The sequence below is a fragment of the Spermophilus citellus genome (genome assembly GCF_964194105.1).
Source record: "Spermophilus citellus genome assembly, chromosome: 1".
NCBI classification, from domain to species: domain Eukaryota; kingdom Metazoa; phylum Chordata; class Mammalia; order Rodentia; family Sciuridae; genus Spermophilus; species Spermophilus citellus.
In genome coordinates, this window is record NC_138182.1 from 272,203,038 (window position 1) to 272,226,764 (window position 23,727).

The 23,727-nt window shown below is 36.0% G+C and overlaps 1 protein-coding gene across 1 annotated transcript in view; it reads left to right on the forward strand.

Annotated features, from left to right (window-relative positions):
- The window catches only part of C7 (complement C7), a 57,076-nt gene that overhangs the window by 10,243 nt on the left and 23,106 nt on the right, over nt 1-23,727 (forward strand). The window contains exons 4-12 of the mRNA XM_081304887.1: nt 511-652; nt 2,802-2,949; nt 4,016-4,154; nt 10,706-10,876; nt 12,125-12,368; nt 14,771-14,881; nt 17,914-18,080; nt 20,779-21,007; nt 22,411-22,582. Coding sequence (XP_081161013.1) covers nt 511-652; nt 2,802-2,949; nt 4,016-4,154; nt 10,706-10,876; nt 12,125-12,368; nt 14,771-14,881; nt 17,914-18,080; nt 20,779-21,007; nt 22,411-22,582 — 1,523 coding nt within the window. The remainder of the gene's footprint in view (nt 1-510; nt 653-2,801; nt 2,950-4,015; nt 4,155-10,705; nt 10,877-12,124; nt 12,369-14,770; nt 14,882-17,913; nt 18,081-20,778; nt 21,008-22,410; nt 22,583-23,727) is intronic.

Here is a 23,727-nt window from a genome sequence, read left to right on the forward strand (position 1 = left end):
AATTTAATTAACTCTTGTTAGATAGCCTTGGTCAAAACATTTTACATTGTAATCTATTTGCTTATGTGTGTACCCAGTTAAGCTTCACTCTTTCAGGTTTACTTTTTCAAAGAATCATTTAAAAAAGGTTTTTGTTTTTTCCCCACTTAAACCTGAAAATAAATATAAAGCTGGGAGCTCTCTATAAATAGTAATAATCCAAGTGTCACTGAACTGAAGGACAAGAAGATCTATGCATTAATCCATTAGTTTTTTAGGTTTTACTTATGTAGAACACCAGGACAATTTCCTGGGATATTGTTTTGCAAATTGTGTTAATTCTTCTCAGATATATAAAAATGTATGTGCATATTTTTGTAGTGCTGGGGATTGAACCCAAGGCTTCATGAATGCAAGGCAAGCACTGTATGGCTGGCTGAGCCACTTGCTCAGCTTCCCTCTCACATTTTAGTACTCAGAAAAAGGAAATTACAGATAAAAAAATAAAGACACTCCCTATTTTGTGTTTAGACTCGCACACGCTCAATCGCTGTTTATGGGCAGTATGGGGGCCAACCTTGTGCCGGAAGTGCTTTTGAAACACGGTCCTGTGAACCTACACAGGGGTGTCCTACAGAAGAGGGCTGTGGAGAACGTTTCAGGTGTTTTTCAGGTAATTTGTTTTTCATAGGGTCAGATCACAAATTGAAATGCTATTTGTTTTACTTGCTCAATATTTATTTGTTGATTTTTACTGAATTTATGTTGGCTGATAAATTCATCTCCCCCAAATATCAGAAAGATTTTTGTGATATATTAATCACACTTTCAGCTATCATTCCTCCAAAGGCAAGGGAGGCATCTGATCATAAAAGTGGGAATATTATTTGAAGAAGATTATGCCGATTAATGGGCCTAAACCATTCTTTTAAAAAATATTTTTATTATTGATGGATCTTTATTTTATTTATTTATGTGCAGTGCTGAGAATCGAACCCGGTGCCTCACACATGCTATGCAAGTACTCTACCACTGAGCTACAAACCCAGTCCCCAAACAGTTCTTAACATTACATTTTTGTTAAAGAGGCAGAAGGGGTATGGTATATACATGAGATTGAGCAAAAGTGATGTTCCTGCACACATAATTATGTTTACAAGAAAAGTATCTCTAATTAGCCAACCAAGGAATGATATGGCTCACACCATGCATGATGTGTTAGAAACATAGTTTTGGCATTGAATATTATTTGACTTATTGTCTCTGTTGCATTCATGCAATTAGATTAATTCTATAACTTTTAATAAAAATGTACTACTCTTTTTATAATCCAAATATGGTGATGGGGGTCTGAATATAGAAATGAAACACATAGCTTCTTCTCAAAAGTATTAAATTTTCAGGGTCAGGATAGTATATAAAGAATCCCTGTGTTAGAAAATCCTCTTTTGGTTTCAAAATCCAAACCAAATGATAACTGCTTTGGGAAGTATTCCCTAAACCTTCAACTGGTGGACATAATTAACAAATCACTTCTGTGTTCACTGTGTATCTCATACTGTCTGTAATATGGATTATTTGTTGGCCTGGCTATTTCTTTGGTGGACTCTGAACTCCTTGAAGATACAGATGGTATTTCTTTTGTTTTGGCACCTGGAGAGCCTAGTATATAGCATGCTCTCAATGAATGTCTGCTGCATTGAATTGAGTGACAGGAGGGTGGAATATATGCTACTCTATGAGGACACTTGTTCACAAAGCATCCAATGAGGACACAGGAAAACCATACATCATAATTTGTGGGGTAGGAATAGTGTTCAGAAGGGAAACATATTTAACTTGATTCTTGAAGGATAAGAAAATCCTCCCAGGCAGAGAAAAAGGTAAGTGTAAGATTATTGGAGATGAGAGGAAGTATGGCCTTTTATTCATGCAAATTGCCCAGTGTGACTATGACACAGAGAAGTATTAAGAGAATGGGTAGAAATGATGCAGGGGCTCCATCATCTGGTACCTCCAGTGCTTTCTTAGTATCCTGGGCTTATAGCTATCATTACAATTATGCTGCTGAATTGTAGTGATTTATGTCTGCATAGCTTTCCTTATTAGAATTTAAAGCATTTAAACAGTGTGACAAACACCATTTTTTTTAAAGAGAGAGAGAGAGAGAGAGAGAGAGAGAGAGAGAGAGAGAGAGATTTTTTAATATTTATTTTTTAGTTTTTCGGCAGACACAACATCTTTGTTTGTATGTGGTGTTGAAGATCGAACCCGGGCCGCACGCATGCCAGGCAAGCGCGCTACCGCTTGAGCCATATCCCCAGCCCACAAACACCATTTTTATTCACTTTTATACCCCAATGCCAGAAAAAGGGTTTTACACAGTGTAGATGCTAAAGATTATAATTTGAAATCATAAAGAAATACACAAATTTGGCATCGTGGTTAATAGGTTCAGAAAAGAAATCAAAAGTTGAAGGGCAGGGTGTCAATCTACCTTCTAAGTAATTAGATTTGTATGAATTTTGGAGGATTTAGACAAAACTGCTTGCTGATTATGTGTGAGAACTAAGAATTTTGAGTTCAGGTCCTATTTTTAATTTTGTGTATGGCAAAATGAAAAGTAATGATACAGAAAGTAATTCAGTGTTCTGCAACATGGAGACCAAAACTACAACTAGCCCTTTGCTAGCCAATCTGAGCATTTATCTGAAATTCACATTAATACAGTATTGGGGGTGAGGGACAAAACAATTTTGATCCAGATAGTGTTGCCTCTTTTCCCTCTTTTGAATATGCATGGGAGCTTCTTTTTTGTTCAGGACAATGTATCAGCAAATCATTGGTTTGCAATGGGGATTCTGATTGTGAAGAGGATGGTGCTGATGAAGACAGATGTGAGAACTCAGAAAGCAGAACTTCGTGTGACACTGATAAACCTCCTCCCAACATAGAACTTACTGGCAATGGGTAAGGTGCTGAGAAGCCTCCTGAGTATATCAAGGGTTGCAGCTTTTAATTTCATGGTCTGGTGGGTCTACTAACAAATCATCAAATAACCAAATCTTTTCATTGGCTCAAAGTTCTTTGCCACATTCTGAAACAATTTTAAAATTCATGTCTGTATATCTATAGATACAAGTAGCAAGATACAGAGTGACCTATTGTTTTGAGACTGTCCTGGTTTTAGAACTATAGCTCCTGCAACTAGGGGAACCTCTCAGTCCTACAGAAATCTGGACATTTGGTCACCCTATTGGAGTTAGAGCTGGAAGAAGGAGAGAACCAATTCAGTCATGGGGGTTTGTACTCAAGAGAATGAAGAGACATCAGAATGAGAGTAGGGAGAGAAGAGAGGTATGTTACAGTAAATACCCAGACTGAAAAGAGACTGGGAACCTAGCTTTCCAAGAGAGCTTGGGACAATCCTATGTTTACCCTTTAAAAAAGAATTTTGTAGAACTTTTGGAAGCTATCTTACTTGAGTTAAGGTTTTCAGGTTTTTCTCTATTTTAGCATATAGATATGATTTCCCTGCAATATTTTAAAATTTATTAACAGAGGAATAGGGTAAAGTTAGTTTAAGACATGTACTATTCAGCATAGTAAGAGACAATCACTTGAAAATTCACTGTAGAAAGCTCTTTCTCCTCCAGACTAAACTTAATTGTATTGGTTTTATCTATAGATCCAATTCAAAACTAGCTGTTGCCATAGATACAATAGGCTTGTGTATTTCCAAACTATGTTCTTAGATTTAAAAAAGTTGGGTTTTCTCAGCTATTAGTGTTGGCCATTATATTAAGCAGGAGAAGTTGGATAATGCATGGTGTGCATTAGGATGCTGTTCTCTTTATTTGCACTCTCTCAAAGAAGTGCTTAATCATAAAGTATTATATAAATTTCTAGAGTTCTCTAATGATGTTTTTTCATCAAGTACTATTCCTGTTTTTTTAAGTGCCTTTTCTTGCCTCCTTGTTCTCTAACCCCTCTACCTCTTTTCTCTCTTCCTTTTCGTCTGTTTTTCTTTTGACAGTTACAATGCACTCACTGGTCAGTTGAGGAATGGAGTCATTAACACCAAAAGCTTTGGTGGTCAATGCAGAAGAGTGTTCAGTGGGGATGGAAGAGATTTCTATAGGCTGAGTGGAAATATCCTCTCCTATACATTTCAGGTACTTAATTATGTCACTTTTATTGATTTCTAATCTGTGAATTGTCAGAGATCATTTTTTTAAATGTGAAACTAACTTTTTAGTATTTGCTGCAGATTTAGTTATGGTCCATTATATGGGCAATGTTTTTCCTTTGTAAAACAATTTAGGTTTTTTTCCTTTTCATATTCATATTGGTGAATTATAGTTACACATAATGGCAGGTTTTATGGTTATATTCATATTGTAGTCAATTTTTATAAATGTTTTATGTGGGCTTAAAAAGAATCCCTATTGTTTAACTCTTGGTTACAGGGCAGTAATACTTCTAATTTGTATCATTCAAGCTGACATAATTTTTGTTGTTGATTTTATGATGCTCGAAATCAAACCCAGAGCCTTGAATGTTCTAGGAAAGAAGCTGACATGTCCATTTGCATAATTTCAACTTCTCATCCTATGTGGGCTAAGGTCCTGATTGCCTATCCCTGTGTGAGTGTCAAACCTAAGGCCCTGGCACGAGTGGTTTGATAATCTCCTTCTACTGCCACAGTGACAACTCATTTAAAAAAGCTTTCATTTTAAAATTTTGAAATATTTTATATATGCAGAATGTACAATTTGATGAACAAATTGCAAATACCCATACATACCCATCCTCCACCATAAGAAATAGGATAGCCAATGACTTATAAGCTCCTGTGTTCAAAATGATGGTTTTGAGATTTATTCGTGCTGATGCAGATGGCATTTTTTTTTCTGTCTTCAATTTTCTCTTGTGAAAATGCCTTGAACACTCTTGTACATGAGTCCTGCACAAATGAACTCAAGTTTCTTTAGGGCATATGCTTGGAACTCAAATAGCTGCTTTATAACTAGATATGTACATACTAAGTTTTACTGGGTAAAATTTCTAAAATGGCTGTATCCATTTCCCAGTGTGGAAGAGTGTCAGCTCATTGTCCTTGACGATGTTGGTGTTGTCTGATTTTTTAGCTCTGCTTAATAGCTAGGGGTCTCCTTTGGTTCCTCATTTCTGCTTTTTGAATGCTTTTTCTGTCATGTGCATTTGGACTCTGTGTTCTTTTATATCAACACAAAATCTACTCATCCAAAACAGTTATAGCTTTAGGGAATTTTCCTGAAGATTTGGAGGAAAAATGGAGGGAAGATATTCCGATGCAGTGGTGCAAATGCTTCAGGCTACCTTAGTTGGCATCTTCCATCTCAAAACCTCCCTCTACAGCCTCAGAAGTTTCTGGTCATATTCTGTTTTTGCCTCTTGATGTCTTCTTCCAACATTTTCTCTCTCATTTCTTTTTTCCCTTCTTAGGAGTATTCACAAAATTTCCAGTTCAGCTCTCCTTATCTATTACCCCCAAATTTAAAAACAAAACTACTAGGATGTTCAGACAGAAGTGCCCTGTGTTTATCCAGATTAACCTTCTCCAGAAAGCAGCTTTGACTATAAATGGAAAACTCCCCATCCTCCAACTTATGTAGAATGAGTTAGTTACACTTAAGAGTTGTTGAATCATGAAAATGAAATAAATTTGATCAAAGTACAACTGTATCTACCAATTTTTGAATATCTGCTGTGGCATCTGCTCTATCTTAGGAAGTTGGTATAGATTTAATCTTTACAATATCTTTGAAGAGAAGTATATTTTACTATTTTATATATGTAGAAATTGAGGCTCAAAGGACTTCAGCCAATTTCCTCCACATCACCAAATTAACAGTTAGTAGACCTTGGATCTAGTCTGTCATACTTTACAACTTTTTATTTTTCTATTACCTTTCACCCTCTTCATGTACTGCATTTAATTTCTTTTTCTATTCTAAATTCTATTTGGGGAATAATAAGTATTGTAATTTAAACTTTGACCAGAAGAGAGAACACGAGATACGTACCTGTTGATAATTTTTCTTCCTCTATTCTTAGGGGGATGTGCTACTAATTCTTTCATAATTATAAAGGGGGACAAATTGCATGTGAATTTTCTCAAGGGTCAAATTTAGAAAGTTCCAAAGCAGAGGCAATAAGGAGCATGTGTATTTCTGATTTAGTTGGGAGGTAGACATGTTAGGAGTCTGCAGCTTCTGAAAAAGATGAATAATTTAATAACAGCCTGATCTTGACATTCATTTTCCTCAGCAGGGCTTGGTTTTTGGATTGACATCTGAAATGCCTTTCTACTCACTGAATGTGAAGGTGTTTGTCAGAAGTAGACAGAAATTATAGCCTGTTATTGAGTGAGGAATAGCGATGTTTTGAGGATCCAGCCTGAGGGAAGTGGGGTGGAAGCAACAGGCTGTGAACCAGTCATCCGAGGGCTAAACCGACATGGAAGTCGTGCATATTCTTCATAGCTCAAATGCACTGACCTGGGCTCACTGGATGTTCAGCTCTCTGCAAGGTAGAGGGGACTTTGACTTATTGCAACACACATGTCTCTAAATAAACATAAAGCAGAATGAGTTGGTCTCTCTTACAATCTCTGGGTGATTAGCATTGTAGCCTCTTTATGGCATACCTTGTTTCTTTTTGAGTAAGCCACAGAGTTTGATGTCATGCACATTCTCTGCTTATTCATAGTTTCCATGCAGCAAGGAAGAACTTTGAAACCTAAACCTCATGGCTACTTGGGAAGGTGCCTCTCTGCACATCTAGTCTGGGAGATAGGTGAAAGATTGTGATGTTCATTGCAGATGCAAGTGCATTTTAAACCAAGCTGGACTCACGTCATGGATTCTCCTGTATTTGATCATGAATGTACTTTGTGATTTTTTTAAAAAAATGTTTCCAGATGTTGATGGACCTTTATTTTATTCATTTATTTATATGTGGTGCTGAGAACCAAACCCAGTGCCTCATACATGCTATGCAAGCTCTCTATCACTGAGCAACACCCCTAGCCTCACTTTGTGATATTTTTTGGAGATCCCATTTGTATATCAAATGAATAACAAAAACATAAAGGACATTTTCACTAATGCTAAATTGTTGGAGACTCTGCTGCTTCTCTGAGGACTACATACCTGAGATTTCTAAATCTTCCTTTTGACTGGAAATAATTTGGGTGATTATAAAAATAGCTCACATTTAAGAAACGTACACTAATAAGCTCTGTTCTGAGAGCTTCATATCTTTTCTTCTTATACAGGTTGAGCATCCCTCATCTGAAAAATCCAAAATTTGAAATGCTCTAAAATATGAAACCTTTTGAACAATGACATGAAGCAACAAATGGAAAATTCCACAACAAGAAACTTTGTTTTATGCATGAAATTATTATAAATATTGTTTAAATTTACCTTCAGGCCATATGTACAAGGTACATGTGAAGCACAGAAAAACTTTGTGCTCAGACTTGTCCCATACCTAAGTATCTCACTATGTATATGAAAACATTCCAAAATTCAAAAAAAAATTGAAATCCAAAACACTTCTCATTCCAAACAGTTTGGATAAAGGGTACTCAATTTGTAACAACCCAAGAAGGTGGTATTGCTGTTTCTTTCTTTCTTTCTTTTTTTTTTTTGAAAAAAACCCATGATTTATTTATCAAGTGTTGGAACTCTAACACATACTTGAAGATCTCTCTGCAAGAGTAGATACAGTTAAGGAAGAAAATCTGAAACTAAAAACCAGAAAGCTGTTTCTTATTTCATAGATGAGGAAATTGAGGCAAATAAATGTTAAATAGCTTATCCATGATCTTATGAGCAGATGACAAACATCAGGGTTGAATTCTAGAAGTCTGGCTCCGATACTACATTTATAGGCTATGTATCTCTATGTATCGATCTCTGTATCTATATGTACATAGATATATACACCTATAATATATCTACATGTCTATATATTATCTATATTTTAAAAGAGAGCAAAAGAAGGAGAAGGAGAGTAATGACGTGAAGAAAGAACAAGAGAGAAGGAAGGGCACTTCAGAGTAATTGAAAGAAGTTTAAACTGACTACATTGCAGAGTGAAGTGTGACGAGTTATAGGAAACGAGGTTTTGAGTGATCAGGAAAGTAAAAAAAAAAAAAAAGATTTTTTTTTTCAGGTGAGGTAAGCAGTTTGGGTTACCAAATAGCCATTGGAGAGTTTAAGAAGGGAATTCTATGATGCCACTCTTTTGGAGAGTGTAGAATGAATTGGAGGGTGGCAGACCTGAAGAAAGAAACCTGGTCATGGACGGTACTGCTAACCCTTAAGGGAAGCAGTAGTGGCTTATGGAAGCCTGGTGAATGATGGAGGATGATGGAGAGCCAGCAATCAGGGACATGAATGCGTTTCTCACATGAACCAATGGCTAAAGAAACATACAATTCAATGTGATGGATAAGGGCAGGTTTAGAAGGAGAAGACCACGATTGGGAAAGAACCGTGAAGATTAAGCTGAAACAAGAAGAAAGTAAAAAGTAGAAAATGCTAATAGAAGGGAGAATGAGTCAAAGAACACATCTCTAAGAATTAAATAGCAGATGTGGTAATAACAAAATGAGAGTGAAAGACTAAGGAATATTAGAGTGTTGGATGCTTGAATTGGTGATTTCAGAGAACAGATCAGCCTAGGAGAATTTAGGACCTAAGATGGAAGAAGAAGAGTATTAGTTAAAGAAAACTTAGGAAGACCACACTACCTTGAAAAGATGGTTCCTGCAGCTGTGCACAGGGTAGATGGGACTCAGAAGATGATGCGCTTAAGCAGCCAAGAAGCTCATTTAAATATATCAGGAATCAAATCTTTGTTTTTTACTTTTTTTTTTTTTTTTGGTTTGCTTTAGAGTCTTGGGGATTGAACCTAGGGCCTCACACAGGCCAGGCAAGTGCACACCACTGAGTTGTACCCCAGTCCAAAGGAATCAAATTTTTGAATTTTGGATCTAAAGATAGTGGAAAAGAGGCTTTTTTCCCCCTTCAGAAGTGAGATAGATGATATGTCTCTCTCAAAAGCTATAAAAAGTTAAATTTTATGTCTCTCCAGAACCAAATTGTACTGAGATACTATCTAGTGACTGTAAAAATTTCTAATAAAACTTTGAATAATGCCTTCTTTTTATCAATCAAAATAAATGAACAGTATATAGTATCCATTTTGGCCAGAGTTGAATTTTTGTGATTTTTTTAAACAACCAAGTTTCTTACTGTAATAAAAATTATGCTATAAAAATTCTGATTAGATCCATCTTATTTTTCAGCATTTTGATAAATATGCATGATTTTCAATATGTGGTAAAAGTTATATAATATTTTGTTGCATTTTGGCCTATTTTCTTCTAGTCTTTTTTTTTTGGCTAGGGATATACTTGCATGGTTAGAGTTAATAGGGTTTTCACGTTTACATCTCTTGTCTCATTTAATGCAACAGTATGAGTATTTTGTCTGCACATGCATTATTTAGGATGATTGTATTCTATTCTGTAATTTTCTTTCCTTTTAGTTTTTTTAAACTGTATCATATCCATCTTTTCTATTTTCTCTATGCTTACTTGTGGTTTGGTCTCAAACACAGATGTGTGCAGACATACAATAAAAATGCAAATAGGAGTGGAAGGAGAGTTCCTAGTCTAAATATTTTTAAAGAATAGACATCGTGAGAGGGTGTCTCCTTGCATGTTTTGTTTTATTCTCATGAAGTTTGGCATTTTTAGCAAATCTGTTGCTTATAATTTCAAAAAAATAAGAGATTTTTAGATAAGTATTCTCTTAAAACAAAGTCAGCCACTCTGTCAGTACTCGAGCTAGTTGTCAGATGGTGTGATCATCTGATGGGTTCAATTGCTGGGTGCCCCTTTTAGACAGGATATGTGCTCACTTTTTTACTACTAAGACTTCCTCTAGAAGTGTCCAATAATTATAATACTTGCTGGCCCTTGTGGGCATTTCATTTTCACACTTAATGTAATGTGAAATTCAGGATAAATGAATAATTGTCACCTCTATGAAAGCTGGCACTGTTTCTTATCAGCCAAGTGTAACTAACCTATGATTGGCTTTAAAATTCTTTGGGGATGTCCTTATCTCATGTCATTTAGCCCAGGAAGTACTATCGAATTTTAGCATTCTTTTAAGTCAAATAGAAAGTTAACTCCACTATCATTTCACATAGAACATTCCAAAACAAAGTCCCTATGATCTCATTGTTCATATCACCTTTTTGTATCTCTGTTCCTATTAGGTGGAAAACCAAGAGCCAAATGCCTGTGATTCTCTGCTAGTGTAGTTGTGGAAGTTTGCTTACTTTTAGGAATGCTTACATTCATGGAAAATGAAAGATGTGTGTACACAAATGTGTTTTGTGAATCGCTTGGGTTTGCCATCATTGATGCCATATCTCTTTCTTCATAAAGTGTAATTATGGAATGGTCTCTTGCCTTTTTACTTACACTGGCCTGATCTTAGTGAGAACCACAGTTGGTTTGGATCAATGCAAGGCTTGTTCTTTTCAGAAGATTGTATGAAGAAAGCATCCATGTTAAAGGACCCATGACAAAAGTATCTTGGGTATATCCAAGACCTTAATTTAGTCATAGCATTTTTTTTCTTTATTTTCTTTGTAGGTGAAAGTAAATAATGATTTTAATTATGAATTTTACAACAGTAGTTGGTCTTATGTAAAACAAACATCTGAAGAACATACATCTTCCAGTAAGAGGTCTTCCTTTTTTCATTCTTCATCATCTACTTCACACAGTTATAAGTCAAATTTCAATGAAATCTATAAGAAAAAGGTTAGTATGAAATATCAACTAACTTTTCCATATTTTCCAGTTTTAGGTATTGCTGACATTTGCAAAGTGCATTTATGTAATGATCAGTTTTCCTATTTAATTAAGGCAATATCATTTCTTTAGGAGACAGTACAACAAATTTCTTTAAAGGTATAATGCTGTCTTATTAATTCTCTTTGACAATATATGTATTTGTATTTTTGTTTTCTCATTAAACTATTTGTTCTTATTTGAAAATCTTGAAAAAACTTATCTCAAAATCTTCTATTTTAAACTATCCTAAATTTCTCATTCATGATTACTGATGTTACTATTTTAAGTGTTATATACAGTGTAAAAAATCCAATAAATGCTTTTACTATTGACAGAGAATTTTTAGAAGGTATATGAAGATTCTTAAAATACTTTATTACTTTTGAAATATGAAAATTCTTATTATTTGAGGATTATAAGACTTACTTTTAAAATCTTTGTTGTTTTGAGATACAAAAACTTTCATATTGAGCAGTTGAAATGAATTGTACTAATTGATAAATTAGTAGAAGAATTTACCAGGTTGATCACTTTCACAATCCACACATTTTATCTCACCCTTAGAGCCAGTAGTTTGGTTAATAAATCATGCAAGAAAGTTAACAGGAATGCTGATTTTATTTATTTTATTAAATAAATAATAAGGAGGTATGAGAATGTGAACTGTTAAAAATATTTACCATCTCCATATTATTACATTTTTCACACAGTGGGAATTTGATATAAGGTATCCAACATCTTGGGTATTGTTAAAAAAAATGCTTAGGAAGTGTTTGAAAGATCTGTTGTAAAGTAACTTTACTTGTCAATACTCTGTCTGAGAGAGAAATTATACAGTCATCTTACCTGTAAGTCATGGTCAAGGTGTGGACCCTAAGAACACATTATTTTATATGCTTATTTATAAGATTGTTGAGCAGTTGGTGAACTTGATTCTTTTTTCTTAGTTGAGGAGGGCACAGTAACTTGATCTTGGGGTTTTGGGAGTCATGCGTAAAATGAGTCATCATGGTGTCACCCAGGTATTATTCTTATTTGGGACTTCAAAATTGCTCAGATTGCTTCATGAGGGAGGGCCCAGAAGAGACCTCCTCATGTACATGTAGAAAAATCTATCTTAGTTTATTGGAGGTTGCAGGTGATGGAGACATTGGATAGGGAATGATTTTTTAACATTCCACTTAAAACTGCTTTTACTCTTTCCTCTCCTTACAGAGTTATCAATTATTGGTTATTCAGAACACTGTTGAAGTGGCTCAGTTCATTAATAACAATCCAGAATTTTTACAACTTGCTGAGCCATTCTGGAAGGAACTTTCCCACCTTCCCTCTGTGTATGACTACAGTGCCTACCGAAGATTAATTGATCAGTATGGGACACATTACCTGCAGTCTGGATCCTTAGGAGGAGAATACAGAGTTCTATTTTATGTGGACTTCGGAAAAGTCAAACAGAGTGGTACAGTATTAAAAAAAATATTATCTAAAAGCATTTCAGGGATTTTAATGGAGAAATAATGTGTAGTTAACTTAAACTTTTGAGCTTTAAAATTTAATTGCAAGAATACATTACTTTCTATTCAAAATCTCACATGGTTTAAAAAATTTCTGCTTATATCTTTTAAATAATACTCCAAGTCAATCATTATCATTATGGATTATCTCCAGGGAGTGTTGGTTTAGAATATAACCTTTCCTGTTTCTCAGATTAAACCATATTTCTTGAGGAAAAAATGAATGAGGAATTTACTGATATTCTAGGAATCTAAATGTTTTAAAGAAGAATTTTATTTACTTCTGTTCTTTAAAAAATCTTCACTACCACAGGTTTGCTTGCTATATAATACTTGAAACAGTAGCTTAATTCATTGGATGCCTTCTCAGGAAAAGTGAGTTTTGGGTTACCAATAATACTACTACCCAGTGAGATAGGCACTCTGATGCCTGTCCCATGGAGACTCCGTGCCATGATGTGACTCATTCAAGGGTATGAATAAGAAGGGTATTTAAACCCAGTAACTGGCTTCCCAGTCAGCTTAGCTTACTTCCTAACTAGGTTGCTACTACATTGCCTGGTTTTTGTGAGAAGCAAGACCTGCCACTGAATTCATGCTTTGTGGACTCACATTGATAGGACAATCCCTACCATCTGCTCAGATGTGGGATTGGTGTCTTCACATTTGTGGCTCCTCTCCAGAGACCTTGTGATCTTGGCTTACTAATGTTCCAAGTCAAACCTCCTTTCCTGACTTTGTCCTTTAGTTGATGCCCATACTTCCTTTTTGATTCCAAAAATACTTTTTCAGGTTCTTTCTCTTAATAAAGATTCCATTATTAGGACTGGGACTGTGGCTGAGTGGCAGAGTGCTTGCCTTGCATGTGTGAGGCACTGGGTTTGATCCTCAGCATCACATAAAAATAAACAAATAAAATAGTCATGCTGTCCATCTACAACTACAAAAAAGAAAAAAAAAAGATTCTGTTATAACCTTGGAGAAGAGTAAGACTTCTTGCCTGAGACTCAGAAGAAGTTTTGTAGCATTTTTCATATGAAAAGTCTAATATTTTCCTGTTTATACTGGATTTTTTTTGTAGTTCTCTGTCAGATAAAATTTAACTAGAATTTGTACTTTTCTAATTTCACAGGTTGAAAACGAATGCACAAGCATGGGTTTTTATAGCAAAGACAGAGGTATTATTTTTTTTGGATAATCAGTCCATCAAAGGATTGACCTAAATTCAGTTTCCCTATTTCAGTTTTATAGTGCTTAAAAGAAATGGAGATTTTTAAATAAGAAACTTCACACATTAGTCAAATTTTAAGTAAAATGTTTTCATTTATTTTCTTAAAATTCTAAATTAAATATACTAAAAACTTGTGGATGTTATCCATGTTCCCAACTGTTCTTTAAGAAATGCTTATGCCTCTAATGCCAACTATTCAGGAGACTGAGGCAGGAGCATGGCAAATTTGAAATCAGCCTGGGAAACTTAGTAAGACCCTGTCTTAAAATAAAATGAAAAGGGCTGCAGATGTGACAAAGTGGTAGAGTGCCCTAGAGTTTAATCTCTAATACCACAAATAAATAGATAAATAATAGATAAAAAATAAAACAAAAAATTGAGGCTTGGCTGGGATGTAGCTTAGTGATGGAGCATTTGCCTTGCAAGCAGAAAAAAAAAGGAAAAAAGAGAAGAAAAGAAATATTAAGGCTCATCTAATATAGCTATTAAAATTATATCAAGATTATATGAGGAAAACATTTTTCCAAATTTTATTGTTTACTATCTTACTTTAAAAAACTAATTGACAAAACCACATTTAACCTATTTGATAATGAATAGAAATTATCACTTTCTAAGGTTATGAGTTATGGAAAGAAGTTAAGAACCACAAATGATAAAGATGGAGAAGCTGAGTCAGTAGAAATAGGGTGCTAAGAATTAACTAGTACAGAACCATAATCCAGCCTTTGAAGTTTCCAGTCCATGGGTTAGAACCCAACATACTCCTATGTTTATCCATGTGTTTTATGCCTGAGAAGCTGAATGTGACAGGGCAAAAGTTATCATTCATTTGAGATGTTCCATTTCTGCTGCCTCTACTGTTTCTTGCGGAGATTACTCCCACTTCTTCCTCTCTCTGGCCAAAGCTAAAAGAAAGTGCCAAAACCTAAATATCCTCTTTCTGAACTTTAACCTGTTAGAGTAATTGAAAATGTACACATCTTGTCACTCTTGATTAAATGGGTACCATAGCAGGAAACAACCTCTTATCCCCAGCCCAACACCTTGACCACCAAAGGAGTCCTTCAGTGAGGGCAGAAACTAAACACATTCTTTTTGCATTCCCCTGCCCAGGTTCTGTTTCGTTAGAACATATGACATGTACTTCTTCAGATTTCCGTTTTCTCTTTGAATCATCAGAGCAAGAATGCAAGGAACTGGAAGACGCTCTAAAATTGGGTTCAGGTAAATGAGAAGGGAGCAATCTGTATTACAAGCCTGCTCTCTCTCTCTTTTCTCTTGTTAATTCTTGGTCTGCATGGGCTTTTGAAGTGTTAACAGGTGTTCTACTTTTTGTTTTTCATCTATTTGGATATTTTTGCTTTTGCTCTCCTTTTCATATGTCATGAAAGTGAGATGTCATGTAAGGTGGGTATCTACTCTGTATTGTAAATGTGTTCCCAGTGTACATCATTTCTTCTCCTACAATGGTTGGCAAACAAGTCTAGAAAAGTTACAGTATCAGGGGAAGGCTTAATTCTACTTTATGATAAAGATATGTTATAAATCCAGTTAAGGTTTTTGGTGCATGCTTGTCATGATGGGGAGGGTGAAGAAAGTGATGTGCCAATCTTTGAGTGATTGCAGAAGGAACTGGGAGGCAAATTGATGAAGACTGACTGTATAGGTATAAGGATTTTCATCTATTGGGTACCATGAAAAGATTTAATACAGGGTGTAAGTAAGTGAAGGATTACGTAGGAAAAGTTGTTGAAAAAGAAGAGGGATAGAGAAAAAAATGATCTGTTAAGAAAAGGAACAGGAGAGATGGAAAGTGAAGGAGGGAGAGAGAGAGAGAGAGAGAGAGAGAGAGAGAGAGAATATGAAATGCTTCTCTCTAAGAGAAGTAAGGTAAGAACTGAAGCCTGACCATTGGATTTGGAGGTGAAGACTTTGTTGCTCTAAAAGGAAATGATTCTGTAATGTTGAAAAAATAGAAGTGAGACAGCAGGGCATTGTGTGAGACCATGGATCCAGCAGCATTAGTTCTTAAATACTTCTTGAGTGATGGCAGAAATTGGGATGAAAGTAAAGACTGACCCAGGTGCCATTATTGTCATCAAGGAAGCAAGGTTATCAGGATGAAGTTAGATGACTGCAAGAAGGAGGGAGACAGTAGTAAAACCAGGTTTATGTACACACTCATTGTTTTATTCCCCAGCTATTTATGGAGTCTCTAGGATGTGCCAGAAATTGATCTAGGTACTGGGGATACAGTAGTGAACATGCCAGAGAAAGTGCTCCTCTTCAGGGAGGTGATGTGACACAAGAAGGGAAATTTTTGAATGAGGTGGAAAAATAATGTTCTGGACATAGAAAACGTGAAAGTTGAAGCTTTGGGAAGATTTTGACATTAGTTATTAGCTGGGTGACAAATTGGAAGCTGCGTGTTGATTTTATTTTATTATTTTGTATTTAACAAAATAGCACTTATTTTGTATTTAACACAGCACTTACTATAAGCTCAGCATGATTTTAAATGATCTCCACTTAGTAACCAATATAATTATCCTCTCTAAGAGGTAAGTAGTACTAACATTTCATTTTATAGCCAGGGACACTGTGACATAGAAAAGTTGCTCAAGATCAGAGCTAATAAAAATCAGTTGCACTCTGCTGCCTTTTCTAGGGGAAAGGATTTAGCCAGAGCTCAGGGTTCCCTGGGATGTGAAGAAGGTGACAGGCTTAAAAATAACATAAAAAGCACCCCCCCCAATTATATTCTTAGGGTGTAGTTCTTAAATAAGTATGTCTATTAAGGCAATGATTCTCAAACTTTAGTGTGCATGAGGAGTACTAGGTGCAGCCTGCTGAAATGCTGATTCTAAGGCTTATTCTCTCAAACATTCTCTCATAGTTCTTGGTTGGGACTTGGAAATTTGTAGTCACCCAGTGGTTTTGACTCAGTAACTCTGGACTTTGTGATATGTTGCATAAAAAGTGTGACTATTTACATATGAAAAATATAATTAACAATTAAACTGAGGAAGCACTCCAGTAATTTATTTAAAATATCAGGTTTTAATAATTTCTCATTTTAAAGGTACAATATACTTATGAAATTGCAAAATTTGGACAGCTACAGGAAAGGAAATGGAAACTACTCAAAATCTGATTTATAAGATTAAGAATTCTAGTGATGGCTGTGTAAAATTCAATTAGAAATAGATAAAAATATTTTTGAAAGTATAAAGCACATACATGGAAATATTTAATTAGCATTCAAACTTTCAGAACATTTTTCATATATTAGGTAATGTATTCCTGTTAAATAACATTTTTTGTTTGTTTCATTGCTAACATATGAGACACAAGACTATTTTGTTTCTTATATTTTATTATATCAATTTTCATACATATAGGAAAGTTTGAAGAACATAGCAATTAATACCAGTATATATCTCCTCTATTTAACAATTATTATTTTGACATTTCCTATGTATATGTGTATCTTAAGTATGTATACAAACATATAATATGTATGATCTTGACTGATTATTTACAGTATGTAAATGTCATGTATTTAAAATGTTTCTAATATTTGATGAACCATATGAAGGTAAGTTTCAGACACCATTATACTTAAATCCTTAAATATGCACATGTGTCTTCTAAGAAAGACCTTCTCCTGCAAAACATGATATACTTCTATTATGTTAAGAACACTGAAAAAATTAACAATTTTCTCATTTTATCTACTTAGGGCAATGGAATTTTTGTCTTTTTTTTTCTTTAAAATATCTCATTTCTTAGAAAACTTTTAGGTTCAGAGCACAACTGAGAGAAAAGTACAGAGATTTGCCTGCCCACCAACACATGCAGTCTCTTCCACCATTTGTATCCCCCAGCATGGAGCATTTGTTAATACTGGTGGATTTACACTGACAAATCATTACCACTCAACACTAGTTAACAAGAGGATTTGATCTGGGTGTTGTACATTTTATGGGTTTGGACAAAGGCACAATGCATGTATCTATCCTTGTAGTTCTGTGTAGGATAGTTTCATTGCCCTAAAAACCTGTACTTGTTCTGATCTTCACTCCTTTGCTCCTAGCTACCACATGTCTTTTGACTATCTTCATGATTTTGCTTTACCCAGAATGATATACAGTGGGATCAATTTTTAAAAATATTTGGCAGACTTTTCACTTTTACATTCTCATTCTCATTTTGTTTGTGCACACGATTTATTTTGCTTGATTTCTCCTGTGTAGGAAACCAGAACAATGTGTTGCGAGGAGTCCCATTTGTCAGAGGGGGAGGTCCCGGCTTCATAGCTGGCCTTAGTTTCCTACAGCTGGACAATCCTGCTGATAACAAAAGGCGGTACTTCGACTGGGCGGAGTCTGTGACTAGTCTTCCCCAAGTCATAAAACAGAAGGTATGTGAAGCTCTCTTTAAGGCCTAGAAGCATCATGTTTATTTGTACTGGGAAAATGAGATTAAATCAAGGTGATTAAACAGCTGGTGGCAATTAGCATTTTCTGTATTCCAATTATGTTTTATATAGTGAAGTGAATGCACACATAATAACAAGAAACAGAAGGTATGTTATCTGATATGTTCATATTTCAGTTGTAAATGTTAAATGTCTTGTACGTCCCAAGAGAAATTAATGATGAAAGTTGCATTTTTAACTTTTGACCTGAATCAGATTTTATCTTTTTTGATTTATAATTCAAAAGAATTACAGATTCTTAAAAGAGGAAGGCATGTAGACTTGTCAGCTATTACATCTCTCAGATCATCTTTCTTCTTGTGACCATGGCTCATGGGCTACTGAAGTCCTGTAAATTAGGATAGCACCAAATTGGCTGAAAAAATTTAGACTATTTTGTTAAGATGGTCAGTTCTTTTATAATACAACATATATATTCTTATAGCACCAAAAAGTTTACCAAAGGGCTTATGGGAAAATGGGATGAGGGACAAAATAATATCACACACATCATCTGTGACTCTCATTTTAAAAAAAAAGGTACTTACAAAAATAGTAGCACATTTTTATAGGTGCTATGTTATTAAGAAATGCATTTGTTCTGCAATAAATGTGGCATATTTCCTATAAAAAGATCTAAAGCGGGCTGGGGATGTGGCTCAAGTGGTAGCGCGCTCGCCTGGCATGCGTGCGGCCCGGGTTCGATCCTCAGCACCACATACCAACAAAGATGTTGTGTCCGCCGAGAACTAAAAAAAATAAATAAATAAAAAAAAAAAAAAAAAAAAAAAGATCTAAAGCTTGATGGGTGAAGGAAGGTTGGTAGCTGAGTAGTGGTAGAAAGAGAACTATGAGAAATCTGACAGTTGTAACACTGGATGGAGAGGTGTAGCTTCTAAAACAGGCAGTGAACTGTTTGAGGCGTATGTGTGCACATGCATTTCAAGTGTGCCTATCAGAGTTGGTTGGGCAGCATGCGCTTTTCTGTGTTCACCCTGTGTTTCTTATGGTTAAAATTCAACAGAGGAAAATAAAAAAAATTGCAGTATGCACACGTTGTTCCTTAATATATCAATATTAATGGAACAAATCAACATTTTCAAAACAACCATAACAGCAGAACTCATTTTATAATCAATTTCCCACCATGGGAGTCAATGTCCCAGGCAAAGCCTCATTCTGAGAGATTAAGAGACTTGGGCACATTTTATATACTCAAAAAAGTTATAATAGCTCTTCAAGTACTCTCCTAACACCATATTACACCCAGTTGCCTCTGAATAAGCTGAGGGCGGGAGAGTGAGTTTTTCCTGGGAACTCTTAAACTGCCATTTGTTAATAATCAAAACGGAAATGGCCAATATTCATTATTGATGTCCCAAACATTCTTCAGAAATTCTAAATTGTTGATTAAAGGAAAAACAAGCATTCCTTCACATAGACTTAACTATGTACTTCTCCACAAAAGACTGTAAACTATCATAGTTGTGCTAACTTATTAACAGGGTACCAATGGAGTAATGAAAAAGGATAATGTATGACCATGCAAGGCCGACCTGCTCATAAAAGCCTGCCCCCACAAGCTTTTGGTGCACAACTCTTTCCAGTTCCATGGTTAGTGACATCATGGTATTAGTCTGAAATTGGATATGGTGAGAGTACTCTGTAGAATTAGCAAGTGCTAAAAAGCAGAACCTTTTTGCTCCTGAGAGAGCAGACTGTTAAAGTTTAGCCAGCACATCTGCAATTTTGAAGTTGCTTTTCTTTGGAAATATCCTGCACAGAGTAATAATGAATACCTGTTTTAAATTTCTCAAGGAGTGCATTCATGGTCTCCACTAAAGAGACTTGTTACATCTCTCAGAGTCAAAAGAAATTTAATTCTAAGCTTAATTGTACTTGCTTCTTTACTGTAATTCAAGTGCATTTCCTTTTCTTCTGTCCTCTAGGGGGGTGGTGATGTATTACTTTCAAAATCATCTTCCATTAGCTAGAAAATGAATGTTCTGTTTTTTTAATTTTATGCATACACACAAGATATAAAAATATTTCTTCTCTATCTGATTCTAATTTTCCCTAGGTTTATCTTGATTGTGTTGCAAAGACAGTGAATTGCTTTCTTTTTTTTTTTTTTTATTTGAACAAAAAAATATTGTACTGTGGTCCCCCTTGTCTGCAGTTTCACTCTCCTTGGTTTCAACTTCAGATCAATGTTGGTTTGAAAATATTAAATGGAAAATTTCAGAAATAAACAATTCATGATTTTTAAGTAACTTTTATTACAGCATAGTATTATAATTGCTCTATTTTATTACAAATTATTGTTGTTACTCTATTACTGCACCTAATTTATACATTAAATTAAGTAAATCAAGATAAAATAAATTTATAATTAAATTAAAATAATTAGGTATGAATGTCTAAGAAAAAAAACATGTATATACAGGGTTAATACTATATGTGATTTCTGGCGTCCACAGGAGGGCCCTGAAACATAGCCCCTGTGGATAAGGGGAACTACAGAAATAGACATAAAGGTAGCTTTTGATTGTGTTTCAGTGGAGATTGTGTCCATGTGTAAAAAGGAAAACATTCTCATCTAAAGTTCTGAGCACTGACTAGGATGTCTTCATTTGTATAGCTGACACCTATATATGAGCTGGTAAAGGAAGTACCTTGTGCATCTGTGAAAAGACTGTACCTGAAGCGGGCTCTTGAAGAGTATGTGGATGAATTCCACCCCTGCCATTGCCGGCCTTGCCAAAATGGTGGTTTGGCCACTGTTGGGGAGACCCAGTGTCAGTGCCTTTGCAAACCATATACATTTGGTGTGGCTTGTGAGCAAGGAGTCCTCGTAGGGAACCAAGCAGGTCAGTGTGCTGAATTTTCCCGAGTTTTAGGATGGACACATTGAAAACAGTATTACTTTTTCTCTTTGGCTCCTGATGTGCTTCTTTGCTACTTCTTTTTTGTGACCACATTTGAAGTCACATTTGAGTTAATCTCTCTCCATTTTTCATTCCCGGTTTAAAAAAAGGGTCTGCAGTTAAGACCTTCTGCTATCTCTCTTTTTGCCCACCTTAATTAACAATACCACTGTGCCCTCTACTCTCCATTCTTTATTAGAATAAAATTATGGATAAAATAATCTGCCATCTTCTTATAATTATCTCAAAAAGGTTTTGTTGTAACATTGGCCTATGGAGACTGAGTTTTCATTGCCTAACCTTTCTGACACCAAGCTCTTTGAAACATCTTTACTTCTATATCATACAAATTGGTTTAGTTTTGTTGCGTGTGATACTGAGGAGTAGATGTGGTTGGGAGAAGAGGAAAGTGATCACAAAAAGAAGTAGCTGAAGAGCAGTGTGAGTGCACGCGCACGCGCGCACACACAACGTTGTCAGGAACCAGTCGTTGTCAGGATCCAGTCATTCAAGGGAATGGTTTCTGAGGTCATGCCTATGTAGGAAATCAAGGCTCTTAGAATATGAGATAGGATATCACCCCCCCCGCCCCCCAAGGGATATGATAGAGGAAAGCACTAGAAGAACTCTGAATCTTAAATGGGCTCTAAGACAGGATGGTTGTGGCCAGGGTGGTTGAAGAAGTGCCTGCAGCTTGGAGAAGAATGCTGATGGGAGGCAAAATGGAGATTTAAAAGCATTTCTTCTGTTTGATTCATTTCCACATCTTGTACAGTGCCAGCCTAGGGTTGGCAGACTGGGAGGACCCAAAAGGCTGTGTTCTCTTCATGCCAAACCAGTGCTTTAACTGTAGGACATTACTTGCCTTATGGAGAGACTGTGGGGTGAGGAAGAATCCTGCACTCAGCCAGAAGACCAGAGTACAGTCTGGATGTGGCTCCTGACAGCCATTACAACATTGAGCATGGCATTTAGCCACTTTGCCTTAGAGTTCATGTCTCAATAGTGGGAATAATAACAACCTCCTGCCCACCTCCACTTGTTTTTGTGAGAAGTATATAAATGATACATTGTCCATGGAAGTGCTTTAGAACAATTTTGTAATATAATCAATATATTTAAGATATAATTACAAGAAGTCCACTAATGCAGCTTTAATATGGACATTCCAAGTCGGTATGGAGCCATTCGGGCCATTGCAGAAAGCCCTCACTGAACAGAGCAGAAGTAGTCAATTGCCACAATTGTCCCTCCCCTTAGCAAATATACTGTCAAGAAGCATAGCATTAAGCTCTGAAGTCCTCCTCTCCAAGAACTTACTGAAGAGCTTTTCCCTTATCATACAGGTGGGGTTGATGGTGGTTGGAGTTGCTGGTCCTCTTGGGGCCCCTGTGTTCAAGGCAAGAAAGCAAGGAACCGGGAATGCAATAACCCACCTCCCAGCAGGGGTGGGAAGTCCTGTGTTGGAGAAACTACTGAAAGCAGACAATGCCAAGACAAGGAGCTGGAGCATTTACGGTAATGGAGATCAGATCTCTGGGCAATTGTGTAGAACAGTGTCCTCTGCAGTAATTGTGGACAATGTGATGGCTGCCAGCAAAAAATTTAGATATTAGGCGGTGATTCTTGTTAGTGATTACTTGGCTTCCTGGCACTGGACTTGGTGAAAGAGAGAAATGGCCCACTTGTGCTTGTGTGCTTCAGGTTTTCCTGACATTAGGGTTAACCCAGAGCTGGGAGAAGCCCAGCTGAGCAGATTTAAGTGGTAGCTTTGGCATCAGGCAGATTTGCCATCTACACACTACACTTGCTATGTGACCTTGGGCAAATTACTTACACATCTCTAAAATTAGAATAATAGTAGTAGATAAATCTATAATAGGATGCTGTTAGAACTGAAGGAGATGAAGCATGTAAAGCTATCAGTATGCCTGGAACATAGTAAACATTCAATAAATATTGTATCACTTTTCAAAGATGCTACTCTTTCTTATTTAGCTATTCTTTGGGTTAAACATAAAGCCAGATGTCTGAGATGGATATTTTGACTGATTAGCCTGGTGGTCACCTGACACTTAGTCTACATTTGCAAGATCATTGCAAATGCCATCTCAAAAGTGCTTAGACAACTAAGCCATTGTGCACTGGGTCAGAGATCCTTATGCCATATTCCACTGTTTTTTGCCATCTTTAGTAAATTCTTCTGATCAGGGAGTTAGAAGAAGGTTCTAGTAAGACAATTTGAAGGTCATTTGAATTAAAGAGACAAGGTTTTTGTGAAAGGATACCTCATTCCTAGGTCTTCATGCCTCGTAATCCAACAATAGCCAGTATCTCTTGACTGGGAAAGCTGGGAAGCATATGATTATGGTGGGAAGAGAATGTTGGCTTCAGAGTAGGTCCCTCAGGGAGGATGAAGGTCTGAGAGGAGGTCTCTGCCTGATGGATCTATTTCCCCTGGCTTTAGAGATAAAGCTGAAGGGAAGGGAACATCAAGTAAGTGAGGCACTGAAGGAAACTTCACTCATCTTCATGTTCAGAGAAGTATCCTCCTTCTCAGGCCTCGAAAGAAATCTTTGATCAACACTTCTCATTTCTGTGTTTCCTCAGAGTGCTACAAAAGGACAGGAGTTGAGCTGAGAAGGAGGCAGCACCCACAGGCT